This window comes from Hibiscus syriacus, unplaced genomic scaffold (genome assembly GCF_006381635.1).
Source record: "Hibiscus syriacus cultivar Baekdansim isolate YM2019G1 unplaced genomic scaffold, ASM638163v2 tig00117048_pilon, whole genome shotgun sequence".
NCBI classification, from domain to species: Eukaryota; Viridiplantae; Streptophyta; class Magnoliopsida; order Malvales; family Malvaceae; genus Hibiscus; species Hibiscus syriacus.
Window position 1 is genome coordinate 7,953,495 of NW_024063538.1, and position 13,645 is coordinate 7,967,139.

The 13,645-nt window shown below is 38.2% G+C and overlaps 2 protein-coding genes across 6 annotated transcripts; one reads left to right on the forward strand and one right to left on the reverse strand.

Moving 5' to 3' along the window:
* Window positions 1-255: 255 nt before the first annotated feature.
* LOC120197703 (receptor-like protein kinase HSL1) lies at window positions 256-3,524 on the forward strand. Its single transcript, XM_039199123.1, has 2 exons — window positions 256-2,947; window positions 3,025-3,524. The coding sequence occupies exons 1-2, from the start codon at window positions 340-342 to the stop codon at window positions 3,459-3,461; spliced, it is 3,045 nt and encodes a 1,014-aa protein (XP_039055054.1). The 5' UTR covers window positions 256-339; the 3' UTR covers window positions 3,462-3,524.
* Window positions 3,525-4,809: 1,285 nt separating this feature from the next.
* On the reverse strand, window positions 4,810-13,409 carry LOC120197514 (nuclear poly(A) polymerase 4-like). 5 transcript variants are annotated; one of them, XR_005523272.1, is made up of 14 exons: window positions 12,909-13,409; window positions 12,749-12,826; window positions 12,202-12,309; window positions 9,266-9,328; window positions 9,009-9,170; window positions 7,999-8,112; window positions 7,860-7,922; window positions 7,452-7,781; window positions 7,185-7,349; window positions 6,142-7,074; window positions 5,945-6,040; window positions 5,490-5,549; window positions 5,298-5,374; window positions 4,810-5,213 (listed from the first exon to the last, which is right to left on the reverse strand). XR_005523272.1 is itself a non-coding variant. In XM_039199020.1 (13 exons), exons 1-13 carry the CDS (start codon window positions 13,038-13,040, stop codon window positions 5,189-5,191), a joined length of 2,346 nt encoding a protein of 781 aa, XP_039054951.1. In that variant the 5' UTR covers window positions 13,041-13,409; the 3' UTR covers window positions 4,810-5,188. The 5 variants fall into 5 exon arrangements, 3 of the variants coding, with proteins under 3 accessions (XP_039054951.1, XP_039054950.1, XP_039054952.1); XR_005523273.1 differs by having other exon boundaries at window positions 4,810-5,216; XM_039199020.1 differs by lacking the exon at window positions 5,490-5,549.
* Between the last annotated feature and the right edge of the window lie 236 nt (window positions 13,410-13,645).

Consider the following 13,645-nt stretch of genomic DNA (forward strand, 5'->3'; position numbering starts at 1 on the left):
ATGCATGTAATTTGAGATTTTTTAAAGCACAAGTATTAAAGTGTTTTGAAAATTTTTACAAGTATCAGACAGAGAAGATTACAAAAGTTCAAGGACCAAAAATATATTAAGCGAACTAGAAACTAAAAGTGACCGTTAATAATCTATTTGCGGCAGCAGGCACTTGCCGCCGAAACGTAACTTTACATACGGAATTTTATAAATAAATAAATCTCTCCCAAAACCAGTGACTCAGTCCTCATTCGCCATTGCTGAGTCTAAACTCGCAAATAAAAATTCCAAAAACCCAACCATTTTTTCCCGGCAAAAGAGAAGCAAACCGGAACAAAAAAAAAACCAATGGCTGAAACGCGGTTCACATCTCTCTTCTTCCTCTTCCTCTCCCTCTCCATACCCATCACCGTGATTCATTCGCAAGCCGTAAACGATGAACGGACCGTTCTTCTCAACGTTAAACAACAACTGGACAATCCACCGTCCATTGCTTCGTGGAACTCATCATCCTCGCCGTGCGATTGGCCGGAGATCTACTGCACCGCCGGCTCAGTAACCGAGCTTCACCTCCGTGAAAAAGACATTACGGAAAAGATCTCGCCGTCGATTTGTGACCTCAAAAACCTCACTTTCCTTGACCTCGCCTTGAACTTCATCCCTGGGGAATTCCCGATAACGCTTTACAATTGTTCAAAGCTTCAAGTTTTAGACCTTTCTCAAAACTTTTTGGTCGGTCAAGTTCCATCTGATATTGACCGATTATCGTCTTTGATTTCTCTTGATATAAGTGGCAATAATTTTTCCGGGAATATCCCATTTAGTATCGGAAAATTCCCAGTATTGCGAAGGCTATATATGCACCAAAACCTCTTCAACGGTACATTTCCAAAAGAAATTGGTAATTTGTCGAATCTTGAAGAACTGGGTATGGCGTATAATCCTTTCGTCCCCATGGGAATTCCTCGAGAGTTTGGGTTTTTGAAGAAATTGACGTATTTATGGATGAAGGAAACCAATTTGATCGGAGAAATCCCGGAAAGTTTCAACAATCTTTCGAGTTTACAGCATTTTGATTTGTCTATAAACAATTTGGAAGGTCCGATTCCAAGTGGTTTGTTTTCATCGGAGAATTTAACTCTTGTTTATCTCTACAAAAATCATCTTTCAAATGAAATACCCAAAGCTGTTAATGCTTTCAATTTGGTTGAAGTTGATCTTTCCCAGAATAATTTGACCGGTACAATTCCAGAAGGCTTCGGGAAATTACAGTCTTTGCGCTTTTTCAACTTGTTTTCGAATCAGTTAACGGGAGAGTTGCCGGCGGGGATTGGTTCACTGCCTGCGCTGAGAGATTTTAAGGTTTTTCAGAACAAGTTGACCGGAGTTTTGCCGCCGGAGTTCGGGGTTCATTCGAAGCTCGAAGCGTTCGAGGTGTCGGAGAATCAATTCAGCGGCGAATTGCCGGAAAATTTATGCGCCGGCGGTGTTTTACATGGACTGGTCGCTCATACAAACAATCTCGAAGGTGAAATTCCGAGATCGATCGGGGATTGTCGGAGTTTGGGCACTTTTCAACTTCAGAACAACAGGTTTTCCGGCGAGATTCCTTCGAGTTTATGGAGGAGCTTCAATTTGTCGACTTTGATCCTAAGCAACAACTCGTTTTCCGGAGAATTACCCAGCCGAGTTGCATGGAACATGTCGAGGGTCGAAATCAGTGACAACAAATTCTCCGGCGAAATCCCCGCCGGAATCTTTTCGTGGTCGAGTTTGGTCGTCTTTAAAGCCAGCAACAATTTGTTCCGCGGCCAAATCCCGAAGGAGATAACAAATCTTTCTAAACTCATCACTTTACTTCTTGACGGTAATGAACTATCCGGCGAACTTCCATCGGAAATCATCTCCTGGGAATCATTGAACACATTGAATGTCTCTTGGAACAAGCTCTCGGGTCAAATCCCGGCTGCAATCGGATCTTTACCTGATCTGATCAACTTGGATTTATCCGAAAACCGATTCACCGGAGAAATTCCTCCTGGCATCGGCAATTTGAGGCCAACTTCACTCAATTTATCATCAAATCAACTTTCTGGGAAAATCCCAGAACAGCTTGATAATCTTGCATATGAAAACTGCTTCTTAAACAATGCCGATCTATGCGCCGATGATCCGAAATTAAAGCTTCGAGATTGCAACGCCATCTCGAAGCACGATCGGCAGAAGAGATCGACAAATCGATATGTTGCAGTGATTGTAACACTTGCAGTTGTTGCTTCCTTGGTTGTGTTTCTAATGATTTTCTTCATTGTTAGAGACTATAAGAAGAAAAAGAGTTCACAATCTTTAGAGACATGGAAATTGACCTCGTTCCAGAGATTGAATTTCAGTGAATGGAACATATTGTCCAATTTGGTAGACGATAATCTCGTCGGAGTTGGAGGCTCGGGGAAAGTTTATCGGATCGAGATCGACCGTTCGGGCGAATCGGTTGCGGTGAAGAAAATCGGGAATCATAAGAAACTAGATCACAAGCTTGAGCAAGAGTTTTCGGCTGAAGTTGAAGTACTCGGAAGCATTCGCCATCGCAACATAGTGAAGCTATTGTGTTGTATATCGAGTGAGGATTCAAAGCTTTTGGTGTACGAGTATATGGAGAATCAGAGCCTCGATAAATGGCTTCATGGGAGCAAAGGGTCATTTTCGAGTAGCTGCTCCGTTCTGGATTGGCCGAAGAGGTTGAAAATCGCAGTCGGAGCTGCACAAGGATTGTGTTACATGCACCATGAATGTCCTACACCGATCATCCACCGTGATGTGAAGTCGAGTAACATTTTGTTGGACATCGAATTCAAGGCTAAGATTGCGGATTTCGGACTCGCAAGGATACTGGCCAGGCATGCAAGTTCTCACACAATGTCCACAGTTGCAGGATCTTTTGGTTACCTTGCCCCAGGTAAATCAAATGCTTTAAACCCTTTTTGAAAAACCGGAACATCTATTTTAACACTCAACTGTCATTTGTGTAAACAGAGAATGCCTATTCGACGAAAGTCGATACGAAGGTCGACATCTACAGCTTTGGAGTGGTGCTTCTCGAATTGGCGACCGGGAGAGAAGCGAACAGCGCAAACGAGAACATGGGCCTAGTGGAATGGGCCCGTCAACACTCGTCAAACAATCAATCCATCGTTGAAATACTCGATCCGGAAGTGAAGGAATCGTGTTGTTTGGAGGAAATGATAATGGTATACAAAGTAGGGATTGTTTGTACACGCCCGTCGCCTTCGACAAGGCCTTCGATGAAGGAAGTTTTGCATGTTCTCCAAAGCTGGTGTCCGAAGGATGGTCAGGAAGCCAAGAAAGTGGGAAGCGAATTCGACGTCTCGCCGCTTCTCGGTGGTTCCGGTGCGACATACTTTTCGAGCTACAGATTCGAGGAAGAAGATAACAAAGTTTACAACGTGTGATACACATAGCAGTGGTGTCTCCCATTGCTAAATGTACATGAGAAGCAACTGTCGGGTGTTATAGGCTAACCGAACATGTATCTAAGAAGTTCTAGAAAAATAATGGCTTTGGGTTTGCATGGTTTCTTCATTTGTAACATGGAAATTTGTCATATTTAATACTACATATTAAATCACAAGTTAATACCTCGTTAAAAAAATCTTAAAACATATATAAATTGTTGATGGGTCAACTAGATGTATGAAGCCTATTAGTATTCGACCATGGTTTATTAGGACTATAGATGAAACATATACCATCCATCCATATTATCTATGGAATTCTATTCCGAACTCCTATTTATGATTAGGATTTCCTTATTTCTATCTCATTTCGTATCTTATTTTAGTATATCGATTTTTTTTTACGACAACCTCTCCCCCTTTTTCCATCTATTTTTTTTTTTCATTTCATGAACGAATTATGCCTATTTTCACATCTAGGATTTAGATATACAACGTATATTACTATCAAGCTGTCAAGGGTGAATTTCTTATTTTGATTTATTATTGAGTTTATATTATATATAATTTATATTAGATGTTAGAATATTAATTCTATTATATATTTTTATATTCTAATATATATATTCTAATGTATCTTCTAATTTATTTATTATTTAGAATATAGAACAGATTGTAAGTGATTCCAATTTGATTTGATCAAAGATTGGTGAATATTTGATTCAAATGAACTTGAATTGAATTATTAATGAGCTGAAACAAATGGTTCACTCCCTTTGAAATGTGTGTGGTCGTTAGCTACCTCAGCCGAGGATACCGGCTCTCGAACCTTGGACCAGCAAGCCACTGCAAGAGCCAGTTCATATGGTTCACTCCCAATTTAGATAAAAGGAGACATTATTCTTCTCCTCTTTTGACGCAAATAGAAAAACATGGAATAATACCATAGGATATATTATTTTCTTTAAAGATTTTAAATTCGAACATTCAAGATTTGAAAAGCTAAGCTAAGTTTACAAAATATATGTGCTTTCACTTGTAACAAAATATAATCTACCTTCGCGCCTACGATAACACGCATGTCAATTGAATTAATACTAAAAAAAAAAAAAAAATTGTTAAGCATTAACATTATATAATAATAACGCGAGTACCATGTAAGTCTATGGCAACTATTTTCCAGAATAGACCATCCAGTACCCAATTGAAGGCATTCCAAATACGGGCGTTCCTAAGAGAGGTATTGTATATAGAGAAGATGACTATAAAGCATTGATGAACTGTATCATAAAGTTTACATAAAAAATACTATATAAAGATTAAAACAAAGACAAAATCCAAATGATACAGCAACACTCCAGTTTGATTTACAGTTTCTTGTTGTTGGAAGAGTTGTTCATTCTCGAATGGAACCGAGAAGCATCGACACTCGAGCATAAAAAAAAAAAATAGCAAAGTCTTCAAAGAACCACCACTCTAGTAAAGCTTCTTGGCTCCCTCCTAAGCTTAACAACCAAACGCCACAACCCAAAACTATCAGCTGAACAAAACAGCTCTCCGCCGCTGCACGGCCAAATATACTTTTGCTAGTCCAGTCACACTTGGTATTATACCTGTATAACCATAACGTAAACCCAGCTAATAATGTGACACTTACCGAGGTGTACTGGCCATATACTCCTTTGGTAACAAAGATTTCTCCAAAACCCGTCATCTACAACACATTATGCCGTTGACTTCAAACTCCACCTGCTATAAATAATGAAAAACAGAACAAGCATAAAGAAATTATAATTTGCATAAACAAAACAAAAGTTCCAAAATATGACATGCCTCATCACTGACTTCTGCAAAGTATCTGACCTAGCGCCATCTTGGGAATTTACAACCTTTTCGACTGATATACTCGGCTATACAACAACATCAAGGTTAAAAAAAAAACTAGTTAGGCAAATAGGTCCACAAAAGTTGATAAAAATGTAAGAAATAAGATGAGGTCAAGTATCCGAGCGTTAGACACAAAACAGAGTCAAGGTCTTAAGCACAGTTACTGGAAACATAGCACGTATGATGGTGGAGCAGGACCTGCCACCACATATGCACCAGTTAGGAGATTGGCTGAGAATTAACATTATAAAAGAACAGGGAAGGAAAAAAACTAGACAATTGCAATGATTACATCAAAATTGCTCAGATGTTTCCTTTAAAAAAGATCAATAAGATGCTCAAAATCATCCTTCCAAGATTATGTTCCCGCAACATTAAACATCACATCATGAACCTTTCTGTGCTCGGAGCCTCATTTCTTTAGAATAAAATATAAAAACTGGGATTGAAGGCCAAAATGACTCAAACAATACAGAATAAAAAAGGAACAAAGAAGCTATCCTCTATAGAAAGCAAAACAGCAAGAGAACTAGCTATAGAGTAGATGATAAAACTAGCATAAGTAATTCATGTCCAAGAGTTGGATTCAAAACCTTTAATTCCTCAGACAAGTTGCTTTGGAAAACGCCACTTGCATTCAGATGTCCATTTTCCAGCAGTGATTCCAAATCAGCACTGCATACGCTGCCCTGCAAAGATCCCCAACTCTTACAAACACTCAGATATTTCAGTATGCTCACAGCCCTCAGCTACAATCTTTAACCCAAATACCTCAAACAAAGAAACTCACCTTGCAATTGAGGTTCTGTATGTTGGGACTTGACCCAAATACACTTTCAGCAATTTCTACTGCTGCTGTTCGAGTACATGCTTTGACCACCTCTTGATCGACCTCAACAGCAACTCCTTTCCAGTTCAAGATTCTCCTAGAAGATCCAATTTCTGGATCATTGATAAAAGCTGATGCCAAATCTGCAGTTTTCTCTTGATTCAATCCAACCTTAGATGTTTCCCTTATTTCAGAATCATGGACTTCACATGAAGAAAGTAACTCCTGCCTAACTCGTACACTCATCTGTTCAGCTGATTCTACATTTCTAACTACCGATGAATTATCTACGGCTAAAGAAGTCTGCCCACCAGACATACTATCAACAGATTTGGTATCAACATCACCAGTTTTAGGATGCTCTAATTTAACTGCTTGAATATTATGAATATGAGAAGTTCCACCAGACTTGCTTGTAATAATATCGGGAGAAACCGACTTCATTCTCGGGGGGCTAATTGATGCTTGCTTCTCAGGCTTGTTCAATTTTTCATCAACTGTCTCATGATCACGTTTTCTCTTAATTTGTCTTTCCGCAGAGTCTGAGCAGGACCTTCTGACATCTTCAGAAGTCTTTCCAGTATGCTGACTTGGATGCCTCAATGATCGAGGCCGTCTATGTCCATCAGGGAAAACAAAAGCAGGGAGCTGCCTCCTACGAACATGAGAAACATAAATATCCATTCCTGGTTTCCAATACATGTACATGCTTATCTCTTGTCTGAACTCATCAACTGTTCCACGAATGTCAAATTGTTGACCTTCTAGACCACTCACTCCCTCTTTCCTCTGCAAGCCCATGAAGAAAGCACAATGTGGGAACTCCTTGGATGTATCAACATACTCATTTGGGTAAGGGTGACACTGCAGCATTCCATTTGTGTCTCGCTCTATCTGCAGCATGAAAAGGAAACAGCATCTTCAAAGTCATATTAATGGTTAAATAAAGCAAGCAGCTTAAAGCTCAATAGAGTACTCCCCAAATGGACAAGTTAATGTTTCACCTTCAAGGTAAGCAGTCTAAGTCGTGACTCCACCCAGCCCTTCCATGCCAACAAATCAACAACATCTGCAGAAACTATGTCAACTTGCAGATAGTTTTTGTACGCCTCAAAGAAAAGATGAAGGTCAAACAAAGCACTCCATTGAACTTTGTTTAGATCAATCTCCTACAGGAAGATAAATGACCAAGTCACCAATATATGTCATCAACAGTTCAAACTTCAACATGGGCAGCTAGAACTTAACAAAAGGGCCATGTGTTATCTCACCTCACATATTCTATTACCAAATTGGAACTGTTCCATCATAACACGAAGAGTGCTTGAAGATACATTGTAACTGGAATTCATGCAAGGGTATGCAGGAGTTATTATAGGCATTTGATGATAACGGTCCCGAGGATTCTTGCGAGGATCCCAGACGGGAAAGCCAAGTTCATTTTCTTCTATTGAACACAACATAACAGGGTTTGGCCACCTCCATTGAGTATATACTCTAAAAAACCGAGAAACCAGCATACTAGGTACTGCATTGGGATAAAGTTGACACACACGTGCAACAAGAAGTGCCCAATTCACACCTCCTAGGAATCCGGTAACCTATAAAGTCAAAACAGAAAAATAGGAACATAATTTTAAACCAAAGAAGACAATGAAGAAAAAAAATAACAAACTTACATTGGAATAAACTCCACGCCTCTTCGCCCAGAACTTCAAACATCTAAGTGTCACGCGGAAGTGCTAAAATTGGGTCATAGATTAGAAGACTACGAAATTAGAAAAATAATAAAACAAGTGGAGAATATAAAATATTCACCTCGACATTCGGAACAAGTTTAAGGATTTGATCAGCAACCCTGCACCCGTTAAGACTTCGAACAGTTTGCTCATCGACATTATGCAGCACAGATTCACGTGATATGTCAAGGTCCTGTTGATTAGTTTAAAACAAAATAGATATCAAAGTAGACAGCAACTAAGAATGCACTGAATTACTAGAGACATTATACATGTTTTACATTTTCATCATACATTTATTTACATATCATAGGAACCACATAATATATAGCAAATTTCACATAACGAAAATTCTACGTTGATTGGTTCCAACTCCTGGCAAAATTCAGTTTGAACAAACAAAATCATCCATATATGCTTTTTATTAAAGAAAAAACTGTGCCAGAATTTGATTTGCTTTATGAAACTATTTAGGAAAATACGAATTGGAAGGTCAGAGGTGAAAATGATTTTGACCATCAGTTAAGAAGAAGAATAAGATGCTTTAATCAAAAGAATACCGTATTTGAATACCACCACAATTAAAATAGGTTATTAATTATTAAAAAAAGGTTGCTATAAGATCTAGTTGACAACATATCAAAAAAACCAAGAAAATAATAAAAGGAAGAGGCAGAAACAGTTCTCTGGCACACTTAAAATAGGTTATTAATTATTAAAAAAAGGTGGCTGTAAGAAGTTGACTTGCTTTTCGAAACTATTTAGGAAAATACTAATTGAAAGGTCAGAGGTGAAAATGATTTTGATAATCTGTTAAGAAGAAGAATAAGATGTTTTAATCAAAAGAATACCGTATTTGAATACCACCATACTTAAAAAGGTTGCTATGCCTATAAGATCTAGCTGACTACATATATAAAAACCAAGAAAAAAAAGGAAAGGCAGAAACAGTTCTTTGGCATAGAATTGCTTGCAACATGCAGCACTATGTATATGTTATCATTCTTGACTTTCACTTGATTATAAGAGATGCAGTAGATTTGACTAGGGTTGATCCAAAAAAAAGAACCAACAGGATTGCACACTTACATCTGGAACAACCAAAAGAGATATACTTGCGTAAAGAAGATCAATAGATATCCCTTGGAACTTAAATTTCATTACTGGGACATGAGCATCTGGAACTGGTTGAAGTTCAGTGACTTCTTCCATCTCGGCCAAAATATCATGCAAAATGATGAAGAAATCTTCCTGGAAAAATTCAAATTCAACATAAATAAAACTCAAATTAAATGAATGCCAACTAATTTCAAGGTAAACAAAAGAATTAGTGGGATTAAAGAAACCTCTCGGTTCACATAAGATGGCCCAACACACAAAGTGTCTATGTCAGCCCCAGGTCCATGCACCTATCAAAATAGCAAGTGTTTGCTTATCATCTAAATATAAAAGATCTAAATGATTTGCGCAGAAGAAAAAACAAAAACAACAACCAAAACATAGTGAACATCAAAGGCAACTGGTACAAGCCCACCAAGAGAAGTAACTAATTATTCCCAAAAATAAAAAGCACAATGAAACCAATGTACCATTGATAAATTTTCAACAATAAAAATAACCCATTTCAAAATCTTGAAGTGAGAGAAGCTCCAGCTTCTCTCTAACCCAGGCGTTTTCAAATTTCAAATTTCCAAGGGAGAGAGAAAATATGGGTGTCGTTTATACAGCCCTCACTACCGTCATCCATCGTTAGTCTTCCACCTTCAGTCGCTTGTTGTCCGCCGTCCTCCGACCACCGTCCGCCGTCTTCCGACCACCGTCCACCACCGCACTCCTACCACCTTTTGACACCGTTTTTCTCAAGGATATTCGTCTACCCACAGCGTTTCCTTTTTCCTGGTTATTTTTGTTAGATTCCTTTTCAATCGGAGCAAATCTACTTGCCTTTCTTCGCCGTTCTTTTCCACCAGCAGTTTCCCGAGTTTCGTTTTAACCGTTCCACTGTACTCGCCGGAAGCTCGTGACAAAAACCCAAGTTCTCTACTGTGAATAATCTCTGCTGGTCAACGGATCTTCTTGAGAAAAACTTATTTTTCCAGATCGTAGTTACTGGCTCTGGATTTTCACATATGGAGGCATATCTTACCTAGCATTTTACTTCTCTGTTTTTTTCGTTCAAATCTGCATTCAAAATCCAGGACAGTTTGTCAAGTCTCTGGGTGTTTTATTTCAACAGTCAGTCATCATGCCAAGTGCTGGAATCCTACCTTCTCTCAAGATGAGACCTCCGGTTCAAGTTCCTTCACCCTCTGCAGCTGCACATTCTCTGTCATCTCACCCTTCTCATCATGATGAGGTTCGTATTATCTTCATTATGGGTTTGCCTGAAGATGTTAAAGCGAGAGAGTTGCAAAATTTTCTGAGATGGCTTCCAGGTTTTGAAGATTCACATTTGAGCTTCAAGGGAGATAAGCCCAAGGGTTTCGCACTCTTCTCAACTGTTAAATTTGCAGTTGCTGCCAAGGATGCCCTTCAGAAAATAGTTTTTGACGCTAAGTTGAAGTCCTTCTTGCACATCGAGATGGCAAGGAAGAATCTTGTTGTTAAAATAGTTACAGATTCTGATTTTGACAAGTATGGAGGTTTTCCTATTCCTTCAGTACCGCCATTGCCAATTCCAGCTTCTGTAGCATCTCCTAGTTTTCATGTGTCAGTTAAAGAAGTTTGCTGCGATGAAAAATCTGCAGTAAATGGTGTACACGAGGGATCCAGGGAGTCGATCACAAAGGGGTGCAGAGTTGACAAGTCTGGATGCTTCACGTTATTTGTTGAAAATTTACCAGAGAAGATTCATTGGGAGAGGTTTGGATCTCTTTTTTGCTCTCATGGTCGTGTACTTGATGCTTTTATTCCAAATAAAAGGAATTCAAAAGGAGTTCACTTTGGTTTTATTTGCTTCGCATCAATCGAAGAAGCAAGGAGAGCAATCTCAAAAATGAATGGCTCTCGTATCGACGGCAACAAAATTGGTGTTTCTTTCGCTAAATTCAAACCTCGACATTCCTATTGGAGAAAGTCCTCGACAGGTGTTCTTCGCAAGTCCGGGATGGAAGATGATTCGAGGATAAATCATTATAAAGTTGAAGGTGTTATAGATGAAGAAAAACTTCAGGTGTTGAGCAATTGTCTAGTGGGGTGGTGCAAGGACTTTGTCAAAATTGGTCATCTCGCTAGACAAATGCAAGCGAAGGGCCTCACTGGCTTCACCTTAATGAGAGCTGCTGGTAATGCGATTTTAATGATTTTCGAAGACAATGCTTCATTGAGAAGTGTAAAGAACGATAAATCAAAGATTCTCGCAGAGTGGTTCTCCTTAGTCGAAGCTTGGTTAGAGAGTTTGGTAATGGAGTGTCGTCGAGTATGGTTAGTTTGCGAGGGTGTTCCTTTTCACACATGGAATTGCAGTACTTTCAAGAACATTGCTGATAAGTGGGGTTTATTACTAGCTATCGACGAAAGTTGTCATTCTCCATCATCCTTTGATAGGGCAAAAATTCAAGTCCTCACAAAGGCTGATGCGAGAATTGATGCGATGGTGGAATTGAAGGTTGGTGACAACTTCTTCAAGGTCATGGTACATGAGATAGAACCTTCATTCAAACCAAACTCTTGGGCTCCTGAAGAAGACGAGTCTCATTAGATCTTGTCTCTTCAATTGTGGTTTTGTTTTAGTTTATATGGCTGTAGGTGTTGCTTTTAATTTGCATTATGTTCTGTTGCGCTATTTTATTCCTACTGCTGGTGGTGTAATTAGAAGTAAGGTGATTAGACTGTGGCTTTGTATGAGGTTATATGAGGTTAAGGTGTTTGTTGTAATGGTGTTCATCACCATGAGAGGATATTCCGTGGTGTCTTTGTATCGGGTATTATTATCAATAAAATTTGAGATACTCTTTTCTTCCTTCCAATGTTCGTTAACATACTTTTAGTATGTGAACAAATAAGAAGGGAGTTTTTAATGAGACCTCCAACTTCTATAAAAAATAAATAAATTTTCAACAATATCCAGCTACCAGATGGCATCTTATATTTTTTTTTCTATTGCAAGCCTGTCTTTATATCCATTGGTCCTTTTTCTGATCAAATTCATAAATCCTATCAAGCAGGCTAAGCATGCAAGATTTCAAACCGATTTTCTATAATTGCAAAAAATGTCAGTAAGATTATAACAAAAGCTCATCAAATAACAGTTATGATAAAGGAATTAGGAATTTCTGCTTACCCCTAAACGGTATGACCCAAAAGTGACAATGACTGCGTTTGCTTCCTCCACCATTTGATCAGTGTAGCCTCTTTGACGAGTTAATTGCTTTACCCAACTTTTTACAATCTATAAGGAAAACAAAATCTACTTTCTCAAAACCACACCACAAAAATATCTTTTTCTTACAACATAGGAACATACTAAAGCCTTCTGACTACATTACTCTTTCATAATTAGTTTTTTTTCTATTTCAGCCACTTCCATATAAAATAATACCAACCAATAGTAAATTAAAGTCAAATTTTAAATCACCATGCAATTACCTTAACCTGCAAGCATACTAGGTGCTTACTTTATTCTTTTATTGAAATAAGAACATAATAAAGCCTTCTTAGTGCGTTATTCTTTCATATTTAGTTTATTCATTCATCAAATTACTCATCAAAGAGTACCAAATAGTAAATAAAGTTAAAATTTAAGATCAACATACAAGTGCATTCACATTTTCTTCATATCTTTAAATGAGAAGACATCAAGCAAAACAATACAATGATTTCCCAATTACCTCAGAGATATGGCCAAGAACCTCCTCTCTTTTCGCAGCTTCCTCTTTGCTCTCGTAAATCCCCGACTCTATCAGAAACTAAAGAAATAAACAAAAAAAAAGTAAATTAAATAGAATTAAATATATATATATAATTCTCAAAACAAAAAACTAATATTACCTTCTCCAATTCCGTATTCCGCTGATTATCAGCCTCAGTCGGGCCCGCGAGGGATATAGGTTTCGTAATCCCATAATTCTGCGGAGGCGGCGATGGTAGCGGCAGAGATCCGTTAGGGCTTTCAGTCTCCATCGGTTTCTGCACTAAACCAAACCCGAAAAAAGGCCCAAGCTTGGATTTAACACCAAATCCGATATAAATCAAGCACACACGATGAAGATCGAACCGATATCGCAACTCATAAGGAAATTAAATTCAGATTATAACATAAATCTGAAGCAAAGCCGAAAATAAAAAACAGATCGGAACCCTAATTTCTTCGAAGGTACGGAATATGCTCAGTGGAATCAACGAAGAAAGGTCAAACACGGAATCTGAAGAACAGTGAAAACAAAAGGGCGAGACGGCGAGGAAAGATCGAGAGAGGCGAAGGAAAAGAGAGGAGCTTTCGCCGTTACGGTGGCCAAAAGAAGCGTTTGGTATGATTTTTTTCTTTTGAAGGATGAATTTTTTTTCTATTTGATGGCTGACTAAAAATAATTAGTTCCAGATTTACGATATTTATTTTGATTATTTTAAGCTGTGGATCGGATCCGAATAAAAGATTGGGTAAATTACGTCCATTGTCATTAATAAGGGTGTACAAAATTCGATTAGATTAAAAAAATTGATTTTTTAGATTCGAATTGACTTCAAGTTTTAATTTCACAAATTAGACTAGACTAAAAAAAATTAAG